Source organism: Pleurodeles waltl, chromosome 6 (assembly GCF_031143425.1).
Source record: "Pleurodeles waltl isolate 20211129_DDA chromosome 6, aPleWal1.hap1.20221129, whole genome shotgun sequence".
NCBI classification, from domain to species: domain Eukaryota; kingdom Metazoa; phylum Chordata; class Amphibia; order Caudata; family Salamandridae; genus Pleurodeles; species Pleurodeles waltl.
In genome coordinates, this window is record NC_090445.1 from 297594045 (window position 1) to 297613620 (window position 19576).

The 19576-nt window shown below is 42.6% G+C and overlaps 1 protein-coding gene across 1 annotated transcript in view; it reads left to right on the forward strand.

Moving 5' to 3' along the window:
- LOC138301916 (vasoactive intestinal polypeptide receptor 1-like) overlaps positions 1 to 18201 on the forward strand; it is a 1190266-nt gene extending 1172065 nt beyond the window's left edge. Inside the window, exon 13 of the mRNA XM_069242381.1 lies at positions 15495 to 18201. Within this exon, the coding sequence (XP_069098482.1) occupies positions 15495 to 15587 (93 nt within the window). The 3' untranslated portion in view covers positions 15588 to 18201. The remainder of the gene's footprint in view (positions 1 to 15494) is intronic.
- Positions 18202 to 19576: the final 1375 nt, after the last annotated feature.

Here is a 19576-nt window from a genome sequence, read left to right on the forward strand (position 1 = left end):
GGGATTGCTGGCGCCAAGCTCCAGCACGAGGTCCGGCAGATTCGAATCTGACTCTCTGCAGCCTGTTACATTCGTTACAAAGGTGTGCCCCCTCCTCTCAGACCTGGGAAACTGAGCAAGCCTTTTGGAGACTGGCCAGGTCTCCAAGACTACTCCTGTTCCCAAGCTCAAGCGAAAAAAAACAACACCCATGTACCCTCTCTTATCAGGTCTAGTCTACTGTGAGAAAAACATCTTGGTTCTCTTGTGCAAAAACACAGCTTGGAAAAATACAGCTTGGATTCTCAACTGCAATGTCTAACTCCACGTTAAAGGCAATAGGCAGTTAACCTAAATATCAAATGCAATGTCATGTTAAAGGCAATAGGCAGCTAACCTAAATATCAAATGCAATGTCTAGTGTCATGTCAAAGCCAATAGGCAGCTGAGCTGAATACAAAATGCAATGTATAATATCATGTCAAAGCCAATAGGCAGCTGAGCTGAATATAAAATGCAATGTATAATATCATGTCAAAGCCAATAGGCAGCGGAGCTGAATACAAAATGCAATATATAATATCATGTCAAAGCCAATAGGCAGTTAAGCTGAATATAAAATACAATGTATAATATCATGTCAAAGCCAATAGGCAGCGGAGCTGAATACAAAATGTAATGTATAATATCATGTCAAAGCCAATAGGCAGTTAAGCTGAATACAAAATGCAATATATAATATCATGTCAAAGCCCATAGGCAGAATATCTAATAGCATGTCAAAGTCAATAGGCAGCTAAATTGAATACATCATGTCAAAGCCAATAGGAATGCAATGTCAAAGCCAATAGGCGGCTAGACTGGATACAGCATGTCAAAGCCAATAGGCAGAATACAGAATGTAATGGCTAATGCAATGTCAAAGCCCATAGGCGGCTCAACTGAATACAGAAAGTAATGGCTAATGCCATGTCAAAGCCCATAGGCAGAATACAGAATGTAATGACTAATGCAATGTCAAAGCCCATAGGCGGCTAAACTGAACAAAACATACCATGTGCTACTGGTGAACATTGAGCAACTAATATGCGCAGTGGTGAAACACAAAGTCATTGGTCAAAACAAAATTTAACAAATGGCAGTACACAACCACGCTCCAAAAGATTTCTATATGCAATACATAATGACACTTGGAAGCTTTCGCAAATGGAAGTTTCTGCTCGTTTAATACAAAAAGATAATTAAAATTTACGGGAAGCGTTAGCCACTGTCGATAATGGTTTGAACACTCTTTCCACTCGTAAAATCACAATAAACATGTGTCTTCTGCTATTGACATCATTCAAAACAACGTGTCATTTTTACAACCTGGGCAAAGTCAGCTTCGGTCCATTGTGCCGTTGATGTGGACTTTACAAGTTCTTAAGGTAGGCTGCCTGCCTTGGAAGCATGTTAACTCTAAGGAGTTATTTGCCACATTCACCCTCACACACAAACAACAGATAATTGCGAATTACATCATGCATTATATGTAAACACTAGAAAAGTTACCTTTTACTGTGGCTGAAACACTATCATCAGTGTGGTTAATACATAGGATGATATAGCTGCTGATGTCAACATTCCATTTCACTTTGTGTTTGAAACACTATTAATTGGCAGGTTTGAACCATTAGGAAATAGTTGTATCCATGAAGTGTGGGAGCTGCCCTTTGATTTCAAATGTGTGAGTGGTGAAAAGGAGGTTTATCTCAGCGGAAGCTAAAGTGAAATGTCTGCAAGGCATTCAATGATATGTAAACAGGAGATATTCCATCCTGCTTGCAATGCGTTGGTAGCTAACGTAGCGTGTTTCTCTTGGTATTTCAGTAACTCAAATTAGAGTTAATTGGTGCTGAGTGATCTAGGATGTTGTGTGATGACAGCAGGTGTTGCATATGTGATTTCTGTTTCGCAACTAGTGAGCTGTTGTGGAAATGTACTTTTCCCTTCCACACAAGGGATAAAAGTAGCAAATTTGTGGCCTCAAATTGATGAGTATAATGTCAATTTCAACAAGCTGGGCAGACTGAAAGTGCTTTTCTTTCAAAAACACATGGCTCTCATATCTGTCAGTGAGGCACATGACCTGCAAGTGGCAAGGTCATCTGCTGAGATGCAGTCCCTTTAAAATACCAACTTTCCAAAACCCTTTTCTAATGCATTTAACAGTGCAGGGATTGTAAAGTTTTTTAAGGATGTGGGATCTGGATTTGTAAGTACATTCCACTGCCTTTGGAGTAGTACCTTCAGACATATACTTACTTTTTTAAGTGTTTTAGGGGTTTCATGATTTTCCTGACATTAATTGGTGATATCCAGCTACTGCTATTTTTAGTTTACAACGGCTGCCCCATCTCAACAAAGAGGAATAATGGAGGTCCAACCAGCCCAACTGTGTCGTGAATGCATAATGCAGCGATGCAGAACTTTGGAGCATAGCTACTGGAAGAATTCGATAAGGGCTGGTCATTGTCATTTTAACTAGCATTCTTTTGTGTGAGGCCTGTTTTCCATTATTTATGGTGATCTTTCTTACATGCACTGGATGTGTGTCTTGCACTGCAACAAGTACTTTCTATGAACATAAACCTGATGATGTTCTCTATTAGGGTTCATTGATTTAGTTGTCCAATGAGATTGTAGTGCTACGTTGACACCTTCTGTGAGCCAGCCTCCATGGATCAAGTCACTTTGGATGACATCTGGCACAGCATAGAACACTGCCTTCTCGGCTATGGTTAAAGCTGAGACTATGGATCATGTGTGCTCCTTTGACCTTTTAAATGAGGCTCTGGTGATTTTATTTTCTGCCAAAGTGGGGTCTATCTTGGATTCCAGGTCTACTACCACAGTTGATTACCTCATGCGTGATTCTGATGACTTTTAATTGACACTTTTCTGCATTACTTTAATCTGACCTTGTGTTTTTGCTTATTCTTCTTTCCAACATGGATATCCTTTCATATTTTAGTTTTAGATTTATACTTTCTAGTACTTTTGTCGTTTACAGTGTTTATATATTTTAGAGATTTTATGAGTCTTATATTAGCTTTTTAGGTACTAGACTCTGCACTTCTGTTCCAGGAAGGGGAGGGTATTGTGGGTCACCTTCAGCACCTAGGTTTTGTACCCGTATTTTAGGATTAGGCCCGTAGCCTGTGTCTTTTAAATTCATATGTGTTTTATTAATTTCATATTTTTTAGCACAGCCAGCTTTTAGCTTGTTATATTTATATGTTAATCAGCTACTTCTTTCCAAGAAGACATAGTTGTTTGTGCTGCACGTTTTATCGGCCATTTGTACAATGTGCATTTTGTGCCGTATTCAAGGCTGTCATGTATGGTATATGATATACTAACTTGGATTACAACTCCAGGAGTTTAGAAGTCAGTCCCTATTTTCTGGACACATCAGTACATCAGGCCTTTTCTAAGAGCACTTTAAGAGTATAGAGAACATATAGGCCTAAGAGAAGCAGAGAGCATTCCAGTCATGGCTATCCTGGAATGCACACCATTCCACAGAAAGTTTTGCAGATCCTGACGGTGACTCTTTTGCTTCCAGAGAGGATTGCCATCCAGACAACAGGTCAACCCTTCCTATGACATTCAGGTATACGATCAAGGTTATCTCTTAGAGAAAAACAGGCAGAAGGGTTACCACCGCTATTCATTCTGACCTAGTCATAGGGTGTAGGAAAGAATCTAGAGACTCTTTAGAATCATACAATATGGTTGGGGCGTTTATCCTCTTTACACTTGCTGTAATTATGCTTTTTATACTAGGATGCAATTGCTCCGATAAATGCATTGAAATCAAGTTAGCATCTTGTGTCCTCCCTTGGCATGTGTGAGTGACTGAGTAACTAAACTAAAGTTTCCACAACTTCCCTGAGAAGTTAGCGTGTCAGGTATAGGTTGCCACAAATCACCTTTTCCTTTCTGGGGTTGGGTGAGGCATTGCAGGCTAGCCAGGAGTCAGGATGACAGCTTCCAAATGGTGTGGGTCTGACTCATTCTCCCACACTCGGTGGTGCTGCCGCCCTGAATATGCAGTCTTATTACCATCATAGGAACCTTACAACAAGGGGTCATCTTAGCTTTCGGGTTTCCAAAGATAGTGAGCAACATCTGATGGCCTGTGGTGATCGTGAAATGTTTTCCATATAAAAACGTGTGAAAATGTTTGCAGGCCCACAATACAGCCAGACTCTCCTTCTCTGTCTGAGAGTAGGAATGCTCTGTTTCAGACAGGCTTCTGGCATAGGCCACAATGTGTTTCTGGGCATTTGGATGGCCATTCTATTGAGCAAGGATTGCGCGCAGCTCATCTGGCCTTGCATCTACTGTGATCGCAGTATATAACTTTGGGTCAAAATAGACCATTTTAATTACATTCTCCATTGCATTATTTATTTCTTTAAAACTGTCATCATATTTTGAAGACCACTGGAATGGGACATTCTGCTTTGTTGAGTCTCTTAGTGTGACACTCGCTTTAGCAAAGTCACGAAGGTACCTTGAGCAATAACTGGCCAAGCCTAAGAAGGATCGTAGCATGATTAAATTTTGTGGGGCGCAGGTAGATGACAGAGCTTGCACCTTTTCTGGGTCAGGAGTCATTCCCTAATCACAGAATATGTGGCTAAAGGATTTAAGTTTGGATTTGTGAAACTGACACTTTGCTGCATTCTGAGTGAGACCTGTGTCACAAAATAATTGACACACTTGCAGAGAGCCTTGTCATGTTCCTTTTGTGTTGCCCCAAATACAGCATGTCATCAATGTAATTGAAAGCATGCATAAAAGATTGAATAATTCGACGAATGACATCCTGAAATATGTCTGCAGCTCAAGAAACTCCAAGACTCAGTCTTTTTTATCAGAAAAAACAACATGAGTTCTCTTCCAGCTCAAGTTGATGATATCCTTTGTTCAGGTAAAGACAGGAGAAAGAAGATTGGAGCCCTGTTCAGCTGCATGATCATGTCTGCTATGTGTGGAACAGGATGTCATTCTCTCTTAATTGCTTTGTTGGCCTGGCGCATATCAACACATGTGCACTTCACCTCTACTGTCCTTTCTTTGGCAGCACAACTATGGGTGAAAAATATGCTATATGACCGATGGAGCATTCAATGATGTCATGCTTCAACAGTGTTTATAGTGCGTTCTCAATAGCTGCTTGTAAGTGAAAAGCAACTCTACAGTGCCATTGGGCAGCAGGACGAATATTGTAACATGAAGTTGCTTTTTCATCCTTTTGAGTCTTTCTAGGCCATAAAACTGTGATGGGAACTGACTCACAATTTGAGCATGGATGTTGTAGTTGAGCGATACTAGTCCCAGGTCAGCAGAAGCTCTAAAGTTAAGTAAACACACACCAAATGAAGTTCCATTAAGGACTTGAATTGCTGTTCTCACTGACACTGTTTTATGTCGCAGGGTTGCTGCAAATGACCCTTGGCTCTGTAACAGTTAAGAAGCAGCCCACGTGTTGGATGGAGTAAGCGGCGGCACAAGAGACAGGCTATTGATCGTTTCAACTGGCATGATGTTAATCGATGCACTACTATCTATAATGAAGGTTATGAGGCAAAGGATCACTTTAAATGTGATTTTAGGACCATGTACAAATGAATTTTGTCAGTTTGTTTGATGATTCTCTTTCAACTTTCGATTCCTCTTTGCAAGCAGCTAATCCTACATGTAGTTTGTTCCTTAGTTGATGTCATCAATGCACATCCGTATACTTCACTAGTGCTTGACGATGACGTTGATGATAATGATGTTGATGTTAATATGACTGTGCTTGGTTTCCACTTGTTGTAACTGATGTTGCTTTTTGGCCTTGCGGGTGTGGCAAGAATGTTTCTGGAAACTTCTGCCATCCATTTTCTCTTCTCGCTGTGACACATTTGGTTTCTCTTTTGCTTTGCAGATTGTTATGAAGTGGTTTTCTTTCCCACAGCTTTTGCATGTCTTTTCCTAAGGTTGGACATTTACCTTCATGGGGAAATGAAAACCCACTTTGGAAGCATCATTTTTTTCTTCTTCGAAGGCGTTGACCTGTGTGCATCTACTTTGTGCTTTTGCTTGCTTTTCATGATCAATGCTGATTCCTTATGGGCTGTTCCTGCTTCTTTGTCAGCAGCTTGTTGATCTGCTTGTTCTTCTGCACTTGCAGCCACTAGCATTTTTTCTAAGCTGAGTGGTTCTCTCAACATGCATCTGCTGAAAGAAAATGAAAGGCAATCATCAATGACTCTGAGGCAAATGGGTTCTTCATCATTAAAATCACAGAGCTTACTGTGTATGAAATATGCATCAAGTGCCTCAACAAATTCATCCATCATTTCACCAACTTTTTGTCATGGGTGGTTGAAGATGTACCTCTCATAGTCGACATTTGTCATCGGATTGAACTTGGCATCCAAAGCTTCTTTTATCTTTTGGTATGATGTGCCTCAGCTTGTGAGACTTTCTTTAGCCCTTCTTTTACTCCCTCACTGGCAAGGTTTTTCAAATATTTAAAGATTTTCTTATCTTGTTCTTCTTCTGGCGCATCTTTAAAGTAATCTAATATTTCAATCCATGCAGTCTACCTGGCACCAATGTTCTGTTTCTTTGTTGTCTCAAACAAAGATGACGGCTTCAGGAACGCAGCCATGTCGTTCTTTGCACTTCCTTGTGTTGTCATTGAGAGCACATGCTGTTCAGGCAGCACTGTTCTAGCAAGACAGGAATGGCAACCTCTTCATGCATCACCCCGTTGCTTGGGCCTGTTTTCATGCTGACGTCTTATCTCAATTAACTCGCTTGTGGCAGTAAGTCAGTTTCCGTTTCTGTACCTGGTCATCACTGCCTGTAGCATTTGCTTCGTATTGATGATGGCTTGGTGTTATGGCACAACACAGTATCTTTTCTTTCAACCATACCAATGAGGTCTGGCTGGCTTTTCAACCTCTTTGATGGCTGTGTCTCAGCTGGAGCAGGGCTTTGACTACTGATACTTCAATCCCAGACGTCTTTGCATCGATTTGGGGCACATGTTGCATGCACGGTTTGTTGCACCTTTGCAAACTCTCAGGGAGAGAAGCTTAGTTACTTCAGGCATGTATCTCCTATTTATCAACAGTTGTAGTGTCCTACTCAGCCCAGGAGCACAAAAATGAATACACCACACATGGAGCGCTGCAACAGACATATTTATTCTTCAACATACTATCGCTCTCTGCCTGCATTGCATTATAACTTTCATAACTACACCTTAAAACCTCCTGTCAGATTAGGTAATACCTATCTAGAGGACACACAGGACCCTGAGGGCCCTAGCATGCATAATATGAAAGACACTGCAGCAGGGTGTAAATTTCATTCCCTGAATTGCGTCTCACAAGTGAGTGTGATAAATAGGCTCACCACTTTTAACGGGAGAGAGCAGTATTCATGCATCTGAACATTTTTAACAAACAGCAAAAATTGAGCTTTTTTCAGAGCAATATCTCTAGGAAACTCTTCAAAAGTGATAGTTTTGGTGGTCATTTCACTAAGGAGGCATAAATAACCCTTCAAGTGAGTGGGGGGAAATGTTTGTGTGTCTAATCTTCCATTGCATTGCCCTCATCTTTTAAGTCGCTCTGATTTCAACACAACTGTCACCAATTTTTTGGGGGCTGTTCCTGCATTTCATTTTGTGAAGTCTACACAGGCATTAAGTTTAATTCCAGGAATGAGAAAAAAAGAAAACCTTTCAATAACTTAATGGCACAGTGAAAAAACAGGGGAAATTTAGGATCTAATTCTTAAGATGTCTACCTTGGAATCACAATGTCAAGGGGCAGATATACTTAGAATAGACTGGGTAAAAATGGTACCAAATTGAGCACCGATTTTTACGCATCTATTCTGTTTTTGCAAACCCACCTATGCACAAATAGATCAGTTCACAAGTGATCATAGTGGGTCCCAATATGGCCTACCTCGTGAATATTAATAAAGTAGGTTACAAATTGCTAACCACAATGAATCGCAATCCTCACAGGGATGTGCCTGGTGAAGTCAGCAGACCACCATGTCTGATATTGCTTTTAATCAAAGCATTTATTTAATGTAACCCTTCTTCCTTAAAGGAAAACAGGATGAGTTTAAAAGAAATGAAACTTTTCAGTAACATTTTTTGTGAGTAGGCAGTGGTCCATGGGAGCATGGACTACTCTTAAAAAATGTTAATATTCTGGTAAGCATTCACAAAGGGAACGCCTTTACTTTTGAAAAAAATATTAATGTTTCTTGACTGGATTTTGGTTTCAAAACATTCCATTCTGAATAAATATTTTGAAGAGACACCCTAAACACACCATACCACATACCAGTTGAAGATTTAGTTGCACACTCATATTGTGATTTGGTTACATGTTATTGAACCACTATTTTTTTTTTTTTTACAAAATCTCAGGTTGGGTTTCATTAAGAACAAAAGCAGTGTTTCCTTCACAACACAGCAGATATCCTATCCCCATATTACAAGTACCACAGCTATAATGCACTTGTGATTAAGAGGGTGGGACATCCTGCATCTTTGTGAGAGTGACCCAGTTCACCCAGTATCGCAGGACCAGGTAACCATGAGTTAAATTATTGAATTTTCAAATGTCCTATTCTGCTGATTGGATTTTTGTTGTTTTGGTGTCCAATAATTGATTAAAATGCTTTGCAGGTGAAATCGATTGTATTTAACATAAACCTTAAAAGGTGCTTACATCCCACCTTTGCTTTTACTGTACTTGCCATTTACTTTTCCTCCTTTTCTATTGGTTGTAGAAAACTACTTCCTGTTGTACTTTGTGTGCTTCTCTTATCAGTATCCCATGGCCCAAGTACTCCTTTCCATCCACCAAACGTTTTTGTTTGAGCAAGCACGCCATCTGCACTCCCGCCCTCACTTTACTTCGGGACATGCACCAGTGCTTACGTTCTCTTCTTTACCCCTTCTTCACCCACACTCGTTTGTGTTTATTTCCACCCCTACCTATTTTTTTTTTGCATTTTTACACAGCGCGATCTCAGCCAGAAGGTATCAGAGCACTTTTCATGAGCACCAGTTGCATTACACGTGGACATGGTTCCAGCGGGGAGAGGCTTTTATTTTGTTTCATACTGGAGCCAGCCGAGAGTGGCTTTTATTTTGTTTGTTGTTTTATACAGCACGAAGAAGATCCAAAGCAATTGAGTAACTTTGCGCGAGCACCAGTTTCATACTTGCATTACACACAGGCCCGGAGACAGCGGGAGAGACCTTATTTTGTGTGTTAGTTTATACAGCGCGAAATCGACCAAATGGTATCTAGGACTTTGCATGAGCACCAGTTGCATTTAACACAGATCCAGAGTCAGCTAGGAGAGGTTTTTATTTTGTGTGCTGTTTTATTTTAAACTGTTATTTTTAATTAGGACTGGTACTAAACAAAACAATGAGATGCTCACTGGTAACATAAGTCACACCTGATATAATAACTCATTCCTAATGCATGCAGTATAAACGTACACATTACCTTTTGTTTCCCTTCACTCTAATGGAGATTTGTTTTCTCTGTAAATACTCAGCACATGACTGACAGAGTTGACCAGTCATTTTTCTAAAGGGTCCACTACCGCGTGTTTTGGTAGTACAGCAAAAATGCTGGATGTCTCTACTCTATAGTGTGGAACAAACATTCTTCCATATTTAAGGAGAAAAAAGAACAGAAATACCCTTTGGAAAATAATGTTAGACGTTTGCAGAAGTGATTGGCATTCCTGCGCTATTACCACAAATTTACTGTACTAACTCCTGCACAAAGCCCTCATGTTCTGTTCTTCAGTACCTCTCCAGTCTAGGCCTTTACATTGTGCTCTGGCCGCCAAAGGAGATCTGTTTATTTAATAAACATCTGTATTTTAGGAGCCATGTCTATCTTTATTTTATGAGCTTTCACGGTTTGTTTTGTTGCCTGTTATTTTAATTGAAATCGTCATATAACCCGCACCACTCAGCACATGCAATATATTTAAAATTAATCTGTCCTCACTGGTATTTATTTTACCTGTCTCAGGCAGTTAAAATACTATTGTGTCCCAGAACGTCACATGGTAATTTCAGCTTTAGAACTATTAAAAATGTTCCTTTTCTACCAAGAAATGAACGTGTGACAAGGAATTTGCACAAGAAATTAAGGCCCTCATTACGGGTTTGGCGGACGGGGTAGGACACCTGCCAAACTCATTCCGCCAACTGACCGCCAGTGCAGCCAGAACACCGTCGGCCCTATTACGAGTTCACCATAAGGCCAGTGTCAGGAAACTGCATTTCTGCCCATCAGTCCTGCGGTGAACAGGGTCTTAACATTGACGCTGGCTCATAATCAAGCCAGAGGCAATGTGGCAGTACAACGGGTGCAGCAGCACCCATCAAGCTTTCCACTGCCCGTAATTGAGGCAGTGGAAAGTGCAATGGCACTGTCCATGGGGACCCCGGCACTGCTTATGCCAAGTGCATGGGCAGTGCAGGGGCACCCATGGGGCCCCTGGGACCACCTTTCCTCCAGCCTTTGCATGGCAAAGCTACCACCATGCGAAAGCTGACAGAAATTAACTCATAATCCCAAGGATTGAGACCACCAGGCTGTCAGCAACCTGGCGGTGTTGTGGTCCGACCGTGGCGGCTCCACCACGGTCATAACGTGGAGGCTAGACGGCTGCTTTGGTGGTGGTCCGACCTCCACCACATCCCTGGCGGTCTCATTTAGTGCAATGGAACCAGGGGAATTCTACTAAACCTTACACAAAAGAACAACCACTCATCATTTCAAACTGGATGACCCCAATACCATCACTCCAACTGCAGCCCTCTTGTTGAGTCTGTAAAGGCCTCAGTATAACTATTATCCTGAACCTGGAGACTAAGTGTCATATTTACAAGACCAATGTACCATCAGCTCATCACTTTTTGTGATGCATCAGCGGCAGATAGTGCAGACTCATATCTACATAGTGGCTTTGCATGGCTTTTCATGGTCTCATAAATACAGTGTTAGGCAACACGGTGCAAGTCACTGTATTGCCTTACACTGCGTCAGGGAGGCATATCATGGGCGTTGCAGTGGGTGTTCCCATGGAACATCATTGGCTTTTGACCCATTCCTAAATTTACAAGAGTCTGTCAAAACCGTACACCTCCCAGAGCAGACACAATGAGGAGAAATATCTGCAGCACACATCGAAAGAGGAAAATGTCTCTCCGGATTGTTTTTGTGCTGGAAGATGTCTCTTCCTGCACAAAACAATCCTTCCAACAATGCTGTGCTGGGCTGCCCCAGAATTGGCTCTGGGACTCTGAGTCTGACCCCTGTGGTCCTCATAACTAGAGCATTGTGAACACTTTATACTTTCACATCCTTTACACCACAAAGCGCGTAGTGAGTGCCTTATTTTCTCCCAGCGTGTTGGAAGCGTCTGTTAGTGCTCCCAACCTCTTCCAAACTTAGTCCATGGTGAGTTCTGCAGGTTGCGCCTGGGACCAGTGTGTCCCCATGCCCGACACGCACTGCCCTGATCGAGCATGACATCAGAGCCGGCGGGCTCTCTGCCACTGCATCTGTATTCAGTCTTAAAGAGGGCACCACCAGGACTGATGTGCCCATTATCCAGTGCGGGCAAAGGCCTATGAGTCTCCTTTGCCAGGGGGCTTGTGCTACCATAAAAATGACACCACCGCCCCTTTGCTGAGTAGCCTCATGCCCCGGACCTGCTACCGGCACCTTGCTGCTCGCATTATCTTTGCTCGGAGCACCCGGGGTGGAGATGGGATGCCCGGGATGTCGGGCCTCAGCAGCTGCTCCGTACATTCGTGGACAGTTGCCTCTTTAGTGATTCTGTATGGGGGCCAAAGAAGGGTCTCCCCGCCAAACTCTACTGTGGGGGTGCCCCCTGCTCTCCCTACCTTGTGCAGGGCCCGGTGTCCTTGCTTGCTAGGGGAAAGTACCTCCATAGTGGACACTAAGAGAGGCATGGGATCACCTCTGTGGGAAGTTACCAAGTCTACCATAATGCAACTGGTAGGCGTAAAGGCACTTCTGTGCCCTACCTGAGATTTTTGATTACCTTATACTACCTAATATGAATGCAGGTGCATTTCTAACAACTGCCTACTAAATATTTCTGTCAACTGCTGAAAGTAAAGAGCATGCCTGCACATCATCAGGTAGGTGGACCATGTATATTTTTCACTATGGTTCTTGATGTCTACAGTACTGATCGGATTCCGAGGACTGACCACCATATGCTACACAAAGTAGGGATAATATTTGTTTATTCTACAAACAAGATCTCCACCAATACATTTTTGAATCAGATAGAGCAATTGAAAGGGTTATACAGTGAATGACTGCACGGTAGATCTAAAAACCCAAGCAGACGTCATAAATCAAAACAACATTCTGAATTAGCTATTCTTGGTAATGCTGCGCTGACTAAAGCAAATTGTTTACTTTCTCTGCACTGGCTGGACTGTTTAACCTTCAAAATAATCTACATACTAACCATGTTTAATGTTAATAAGTGGATGCCCACACATTTGAATTTTCTATCATTATCACTCAGATAATGACAACTTACCTAGGTTTTCAATAGCTTGCTCTACATTTTAGAAACAACACACATAGGCCCTCATTCTGACCTTGGCGGGCGGCGGAGGCCGCCCGCCAAAGTCCCGCCGTCAGGTTACCGTTCCGCGGTCGAAAGACCGCGGCGGTAATTCTGACTTTCCCGCTGGGCTGGCGGGCGGTCGCCTTCAGACCGCCAGCCAGCCCAGCGGGAAAGAGGCTTCCACGATGAAGCCGGCTCGGAATCGAGCCGGCGGAGTGGAAGCTGTGCGACGGGTGCAGTTGCACCCGTCGCGTATTTCACTGTCTGCGCAGCAGACAGTGAAATACATGTAGGGGCCCTCTTACGGGGGCCCCTGCAATGCCCATGCCAGTGGCATGGGCACTGCAGGGGCCCCCAGGGGCCCCGCGACCCCCCCTACCGCCATCCGGATCTCGGCGGTCCGACCGCCGGGATCTGGATGGCGGTAGGGGGGGTCGGAATCCCCGCGGCGGTGCAGCAAGCTGCGCCGCCGCGGAGGATTCAATGGGGCCGCGGTACACTGGCGGGACCCCGCCAGTGGTGCCGGTCCGACCGCGGCTTTACCGCCGCGGTCGGAATCCCCATTGGAGCACCGCCGGCCTGTCGGCGGTGCTCCCGCGGTCCTCCGCCCTGGCGGTCAAAGACCGCCAGGGTCAGAATGACCACCATAGTTTGTTGTTTATACAGTCCTTAAAGATAAAGAAGCTATAATGTTGCTAGATGTAATTCGGCACATAACTATTACAAGTGATATTTTATACGCAAGTACAATTTTAATGTACGTTACATTTTTGGCCCAAATAACGTTTGGCAGAACAATGTATCCGGCGTCCTCCTACCTCAATATTGATAAAGAAACATATGTGCAGCACTAAGGAATGTGGTAAATTCCAAAAGCTTGATAGATTAAAATGTGTAGCATTATTTATTTAATACATAACATCTCCACATGTAATAGTGTATGTACAGGGAAAATCTGACCACCATAGTCCTACACGCTTTCTTATTCAAAGTGCCCATTTGTCAGATTTGTGGTGGAGAATCCCCAATTGCAGTGGTCCCTTGGCAGAACATTGGTCAATATATCTTATTTAGTATTCAGAGGATTAGCATTTGTGATGTATTTTCTCTCCTGTCCATCCAGAAATCAATGCTCAGTATGAAATAGCACTTTGGTTGTTGAAAGGCGCAGAGTTGGAACTCCTAGACTCTGCAAATCAAATCTAATGACAACCACATATCGATTTCTGAAAAAAACACAACTTGATTCAAGTTTATTGATATCCCACAATTAGATCACTTGCGCTTTGCTGTATTTGTTTCTTAAGCACCAAGAGGCCTTTGCAGTAGTAAAAGTTGTGTTCTATTAGTAACCCTAACAAAACATAACAGGTGAAAGTTGTGCTATTTGTGGGCGTGCTGCTCAAAGAGCCAGGTCTTGAGGTCCTTCCTGATCTGCTACAGTGATGCAGTCTACCTGAGTTTGAGAGGTAGCATGTTCCATGTCCGGGCTATGAGGTAGAAGGATCTTCATCCTGCTGTGCTTTTCTGGATCTTGGGGACCGCTGCGAGGGCGGGCTGGGAAGAACGGAGATGTCTGCTGGGTTTGTAGATGGAGAGGCAGTGGCTGAGGTATGCCAGTCCTATTTTGTGTAGTGCTTTGTAGGTGTGGATCAGGAGTTTGTATGTGATGCGCTTGTTGACTGGGAGCCAGTGTAGGTCTCTGAGGTGGGAGATGTGGCTGTGTCGGGGGATGTCTAGGATTAGTCTGGCTGCTGCATTCTGGATTCTTTGTAGTCTTGATTGTAGTTTCTTGGTGATGCCGGCATAGAGTGCGTTGCTGTAGTCCAGTTTGATAGTGATGAGTGCTTAGGTGACTGTCTTCTTCATGTCGGAGGGGATCCACTTGAAAATCTTTTGAAGGAGTCAGAGGTTGTGAAAGCATGACAATGAGAAGGCAGCTGGTCATGGATAGAGAGGGGTCCAGGATGATGCCCAGATTGCCTGCATGGTCCATGGGAGCAGGGGTGTTTCCCAGTGCGGTGAGCCACAAGGAATGATTCCAGGCAGAAAGGGTGGTGCCAATTACAGGGATCTTCGTCCGAGTTGAGTTTGAGGCAGCTGGCTTTCATCCAGGCGGTGAAAGCTCTCATCCCGTTGTGGAAATTTCTCATGGCCTTTTCAGAGTCATCGGACTTGTAGAAGACTAGTTGGGTATCGTCGGTGAAGGAGACTATGTTTACCCCGGGTTGTTTGATGATCTTGGCTAGTGAGGCCATGTAGGTTTTGAAAAGCATCGGGCTGAGTGATGACCCTTGGAACACTCCGCAGCAGGTGTCTTAGGTTTCTGACGTGAATGGTGGTAATCTGACACTCTGTTCTTCCAGTGAGAAAGGACCTGACCAATCCAGTGCTTTATCTCGGATGCCGGCATTGTAAGGTCTGGCACAGAGTGTGGAGTGAAAGAAGGTGTCAAACGCAGCAGAGAGGTGGAGAAAGATGAGTGCAGCCGTGCCTCTGTGGTATACAAGTAACCCTAACAACGCATGTACTGTTTTTTTGACTGTTGTATCCTAGTTTGTAGGACCAGATGCTGACTCAGTTTAATGTACTGTGGTAAAGGAATGCACTGCGTGGCAAGAGCTGTTATGAGTTTTCATTGTTACCTTTATACATCAGTCGCATGTCTTCTTTGTAGGACTATGTAGTGTTAGACGCTGTGTTTTCTGGTAAGTGATTGGTGTGGATATCGCACACAGGTGCTTGCTATGAGTTTAAAACGTTGTCACATAGCTTTATTCCATTTTTAGGTGCAGGCTGAAATCAAGCGACACTGGGGAAAATGGCAGACATCCATGGAAAGCAACGTCTTCAACCTGGTGACGCAAGATTTCACAGCTTGAGCAGACATTTCTGGAACACGACTCTTTGTCTGAAAATTACGTGGGCAATGCGGAAAGGCTGCCATTAATCTCACTGTGGAAGCCATAGTTTAAAAATAAAGGACAACGTTTGCAATTTACTGCAGATGAATGCGCAACACAATGCGATGTCTTTTCATTCATGTTCCAACTGTGTGAAAGGCTTTAAAAAGGAACTGTATCTGCCATTTCATGTTGAGGATACGCGGCTGTAAAGCACAAAATAACCAAAAGCATAATTATTGCACAAACATGTTCGAGAAATAGTCTCCACAGCCTCCTGACCTGAGCTCATACGTTCTGTTGGATTAAAACAATACTGCACTTTTCTGTCGTCATTTGTCTCAAGCAGCCCACCATTAAAGTTATCTAGTGATTACATGAATGCATGAATCAAACATTTGTTATTCCAGCAAAGGTGAAAAAAGCATTAAAGCAAATGTCTCTCAAAAATATAACTCTTGATCGTTTCCTCTCAATGAGTGGTCATTATTGGTTGATAGACTGGATCATCTGACCCTCAGTCTGGTTTGATATGTTTAATACGCTGTGATTTGTGCAGAACATGCTCATACCCTGAGGCTGATTATTAACCATTAAAAGGCCAAACGGTGAATTTTGCCCTGAAATCTGAAAATGTTGATTTAAAGGTGTGAGAAAAATCCATACCGATAATATTAAATGAAAAGAAAAATTGATAATTCGCTCTCATTAATGTAATTAATGATTTTAAATGAAGGCTGTTGCACTGCACGTGCATCTGCATCAGAGAAATAATCCATGCCCACTGTGTCCTCATACCTGAAAACGTATCCTGCAACGTTGCACTTATTGCTTCAAAGAGTGCTGTGCAAAAGATGGTATAGCATAACTTATACTCATCCATTACATAAGGCTATTCAATATTGGTTCCATCCTTGCATCTGCGTATTGTCATATCTTCGTAAATAATTATAAAGTACCTTGGAAAAGTGTTCTTGTTATTTTAAAGTGTTGAAGAATACATGTTGACAACTCAAACTGGATAATTTACGTAATTTGCCTGAGTGGAAGTTATTTTCTGATTAGAATTATTTGTGCATAATTAAATGAATCTATTACAATTGAAACGAAAACACTGATACGTTTAGAAATCCATTTTCTGACCTATGCTCAACTAGGCCTTGTCTCCACTTTAATTAAGATTACTGTATTCGCATAACCATTGTGTGTTGATTTTTCCCATTTACACCTCAGGCATCAAAAAGCGCACTGTTTGCTTTATAATGATATACTGTTCTGGAAGAGCTCTGAACAAAGCCTGCATTCAAGTCTATTCCTGCTTGCACACTGTAGACATAACATCTCTGAGTCTTTTGATTATTTTTGTAACACATTGCTCTGGAACCTCCCATGACATTAGGTCAGGAAGAGTTTAATATTGTTATAGTAGGGGACAATGCTAAAATGTTGCGTTTACATGATGCTTATAATACTGAACTGTGATTTGCCATTGAAATTATACATTTGCTTATTCGATGCTGACCTGAAGTTATTCAATGTTTTCTGTGGAGAAATTCATTATAAAAGACCCCTTCAGCAGATGGTTTACTCTGTCACAAACTTGGCAGATATCCCATTCGCCGTATTACAAGTGCATTATATTCAATGGCTCTTGTAATATGGCAGACAAGATATCTATCACGTTTGTGACCGAGTAACCCGTTTAACAAACTCTAAATCAGACTTAGGGCCAGATGTATCATCTAACCCTTTTGCGATTCGGTAATAGCAATTTTTAAGACATTGCTATTTCAGAGTGGCAAAATTGTATGTATCAAATTTGCTATTCGGTAATAGTGATTTCTTAAAAATCGCAAATGCTATTACCGAATCGCAGATGGCGATCCTGAGCCCATTCACGTATGGGCCCCAATATTTGCGATTTTTTTGCATTTTCCAAATTGCAAATTCCTAACTGGAATTTGCAATTTAGGAAATGCAAATCCACAGGGTGCTGGGGGCCTAAGGCCCCCCTCTGCTGCACCCCAAAAAAATATTTTAGGACATGTAAGGTGCACACATGCCAAGGGGGCATGTGTGCATTACATGTCAATTTTAAAAATGGATTTTTAATGCATTTAAAATTTTTGCACATGGTTGGTAATTGCGATTCCTTAATGCCCAATTCACATTAAGGAAAAGCTTCATACATGTGGTTAAGAAATCGCAAATAAGGATTCCTTATTTGCCATTTTTTATTTAGAGAATCGCAACTTGCTATTCTGTAAACAGGCTCGCAATTTTAAGGAATCACTATTTTAGCGATTCCTTAAAATTGCATTGCCAATGCCTTTCATACATTCTGAAAGGCACTTTTGCATTCGCAAACGGGCATTCGCACCATTTGCGAATGCAAAAAGGCTTGATACATGTGGCCCCTAGGTTTTTTTTTGTTGCTTTTGCTCATTTATTGCATTCATTCATATTTCTGAGATCCTTCATGGCAATTGATTCTTTATGTCCTATGACTGATCTATTGAAGTGAGCTATCGTTCTGCCTTCTGTATTTGTACTTTATTATTTTAATAAACCTTCATGGTATTCTTTAAATTACTGATTTTGAAAACTCCCTTTTTGAGTGAGTCATTTCTTCTTTTTGACTGTATTTTTGCAATGCTCTTTTGAATCTTGTATTTAGATACTGCCTCATCTACTCTTGATGTCAACATTGCCGGTAACCCCGCAACTGGGTGCCACTATCATGCAGATTATCTAAGAGATAGTTCATCCACAGTTTTTGGTGGCCTGCACAGGGAAGATCGGAGATAAGATAACAGACCTGTAGGAGGCTGGCCTGGCTTGTAGTGGGTACCAGAGGTACTTACACCTTGTGCCAGGTCCAGTTATCGCGTATTAGTGTAGAAGAGGTGTTTCTAGCAGCTTAGGCTGATAGAAGGTAGCTATGGCAAAGCAGCTTAGGCTGAACTAGGAGACATGTAAAGCTCCTACTATACCACTGGTGTCATATGCCCAATATCTTAAGAAAACACAATACACAGAGTTACTAAAAATAAAGGTACTTTATTTTTATGACAATATGCCAAAAGTATCTCAGTGAGTACGCTCAGTATGGGGATAAGTTATATACACAAGATATATGTACACAAACCAAAATTAGGTAAGTAATAGCAAGAAAAGTAATGCAAACAGTGTAGAATTACAATAGATTGCAATAGGAGCACATAGGTATAGGGGCAACACAAACCATATACTCCAAAACTATAATGCGAACAACGAATGGACCCCAAACCTATGTGAGCTTGTAGAGGGTCGCTGGGACTGTAAGAAAACAGTGGGGGTTAGAAAAATAGCCCACCCCAAGACCCTGAAAGGTAGGTGTAAAGTGCACCTACTACCCCCAGAGAGCACAGAAGTCGTGATAGGGGGATTCTGCAGGAAGAACAAACACCAGCAATGCAACAACAGTGGATTTCCGGACCTGAGTATCTGTAAGACAAGGGGACCAAGTCCAATAGTCGCGAAAGTGTTGAGAGTGGGCAGGAGCCCAGGAAATGCCAGCTGAGGGTGCAAGGAAGCTGCTGCCTGTTGAGAGAAGCTTCAAGTTCTGCAAGAAAGAAGAGAACTAGGAACTTTCCCTTTGGAGGATGGATGTCCCACGTCGTGAAGAAGCTCGGAGAGGTGTTCCCACGCAAAAAGACAACAAACAAGCCTTGCTAGCTGCAAGGGTCATGGTAGAGGTTTTTGGGTGCTGCTGTGGCCCAGGAGGGACCAGGAAGTTGCCACTTGGAGGAGGAGACAGAGGGGGCGCCCAGCAACTCAAGGAGCCCTCACTGAAGCAGGCAGCACCCGCAAAAGTACCTGAACAGGCACTTGGAAGGAAAGTGAACCGGAGTCCACACAAAGTCACAAAAGGGAGTCCCACGATGCCGGAGGACAACTCAGAAGGTTGTGCACTGCAGGAAGGGATG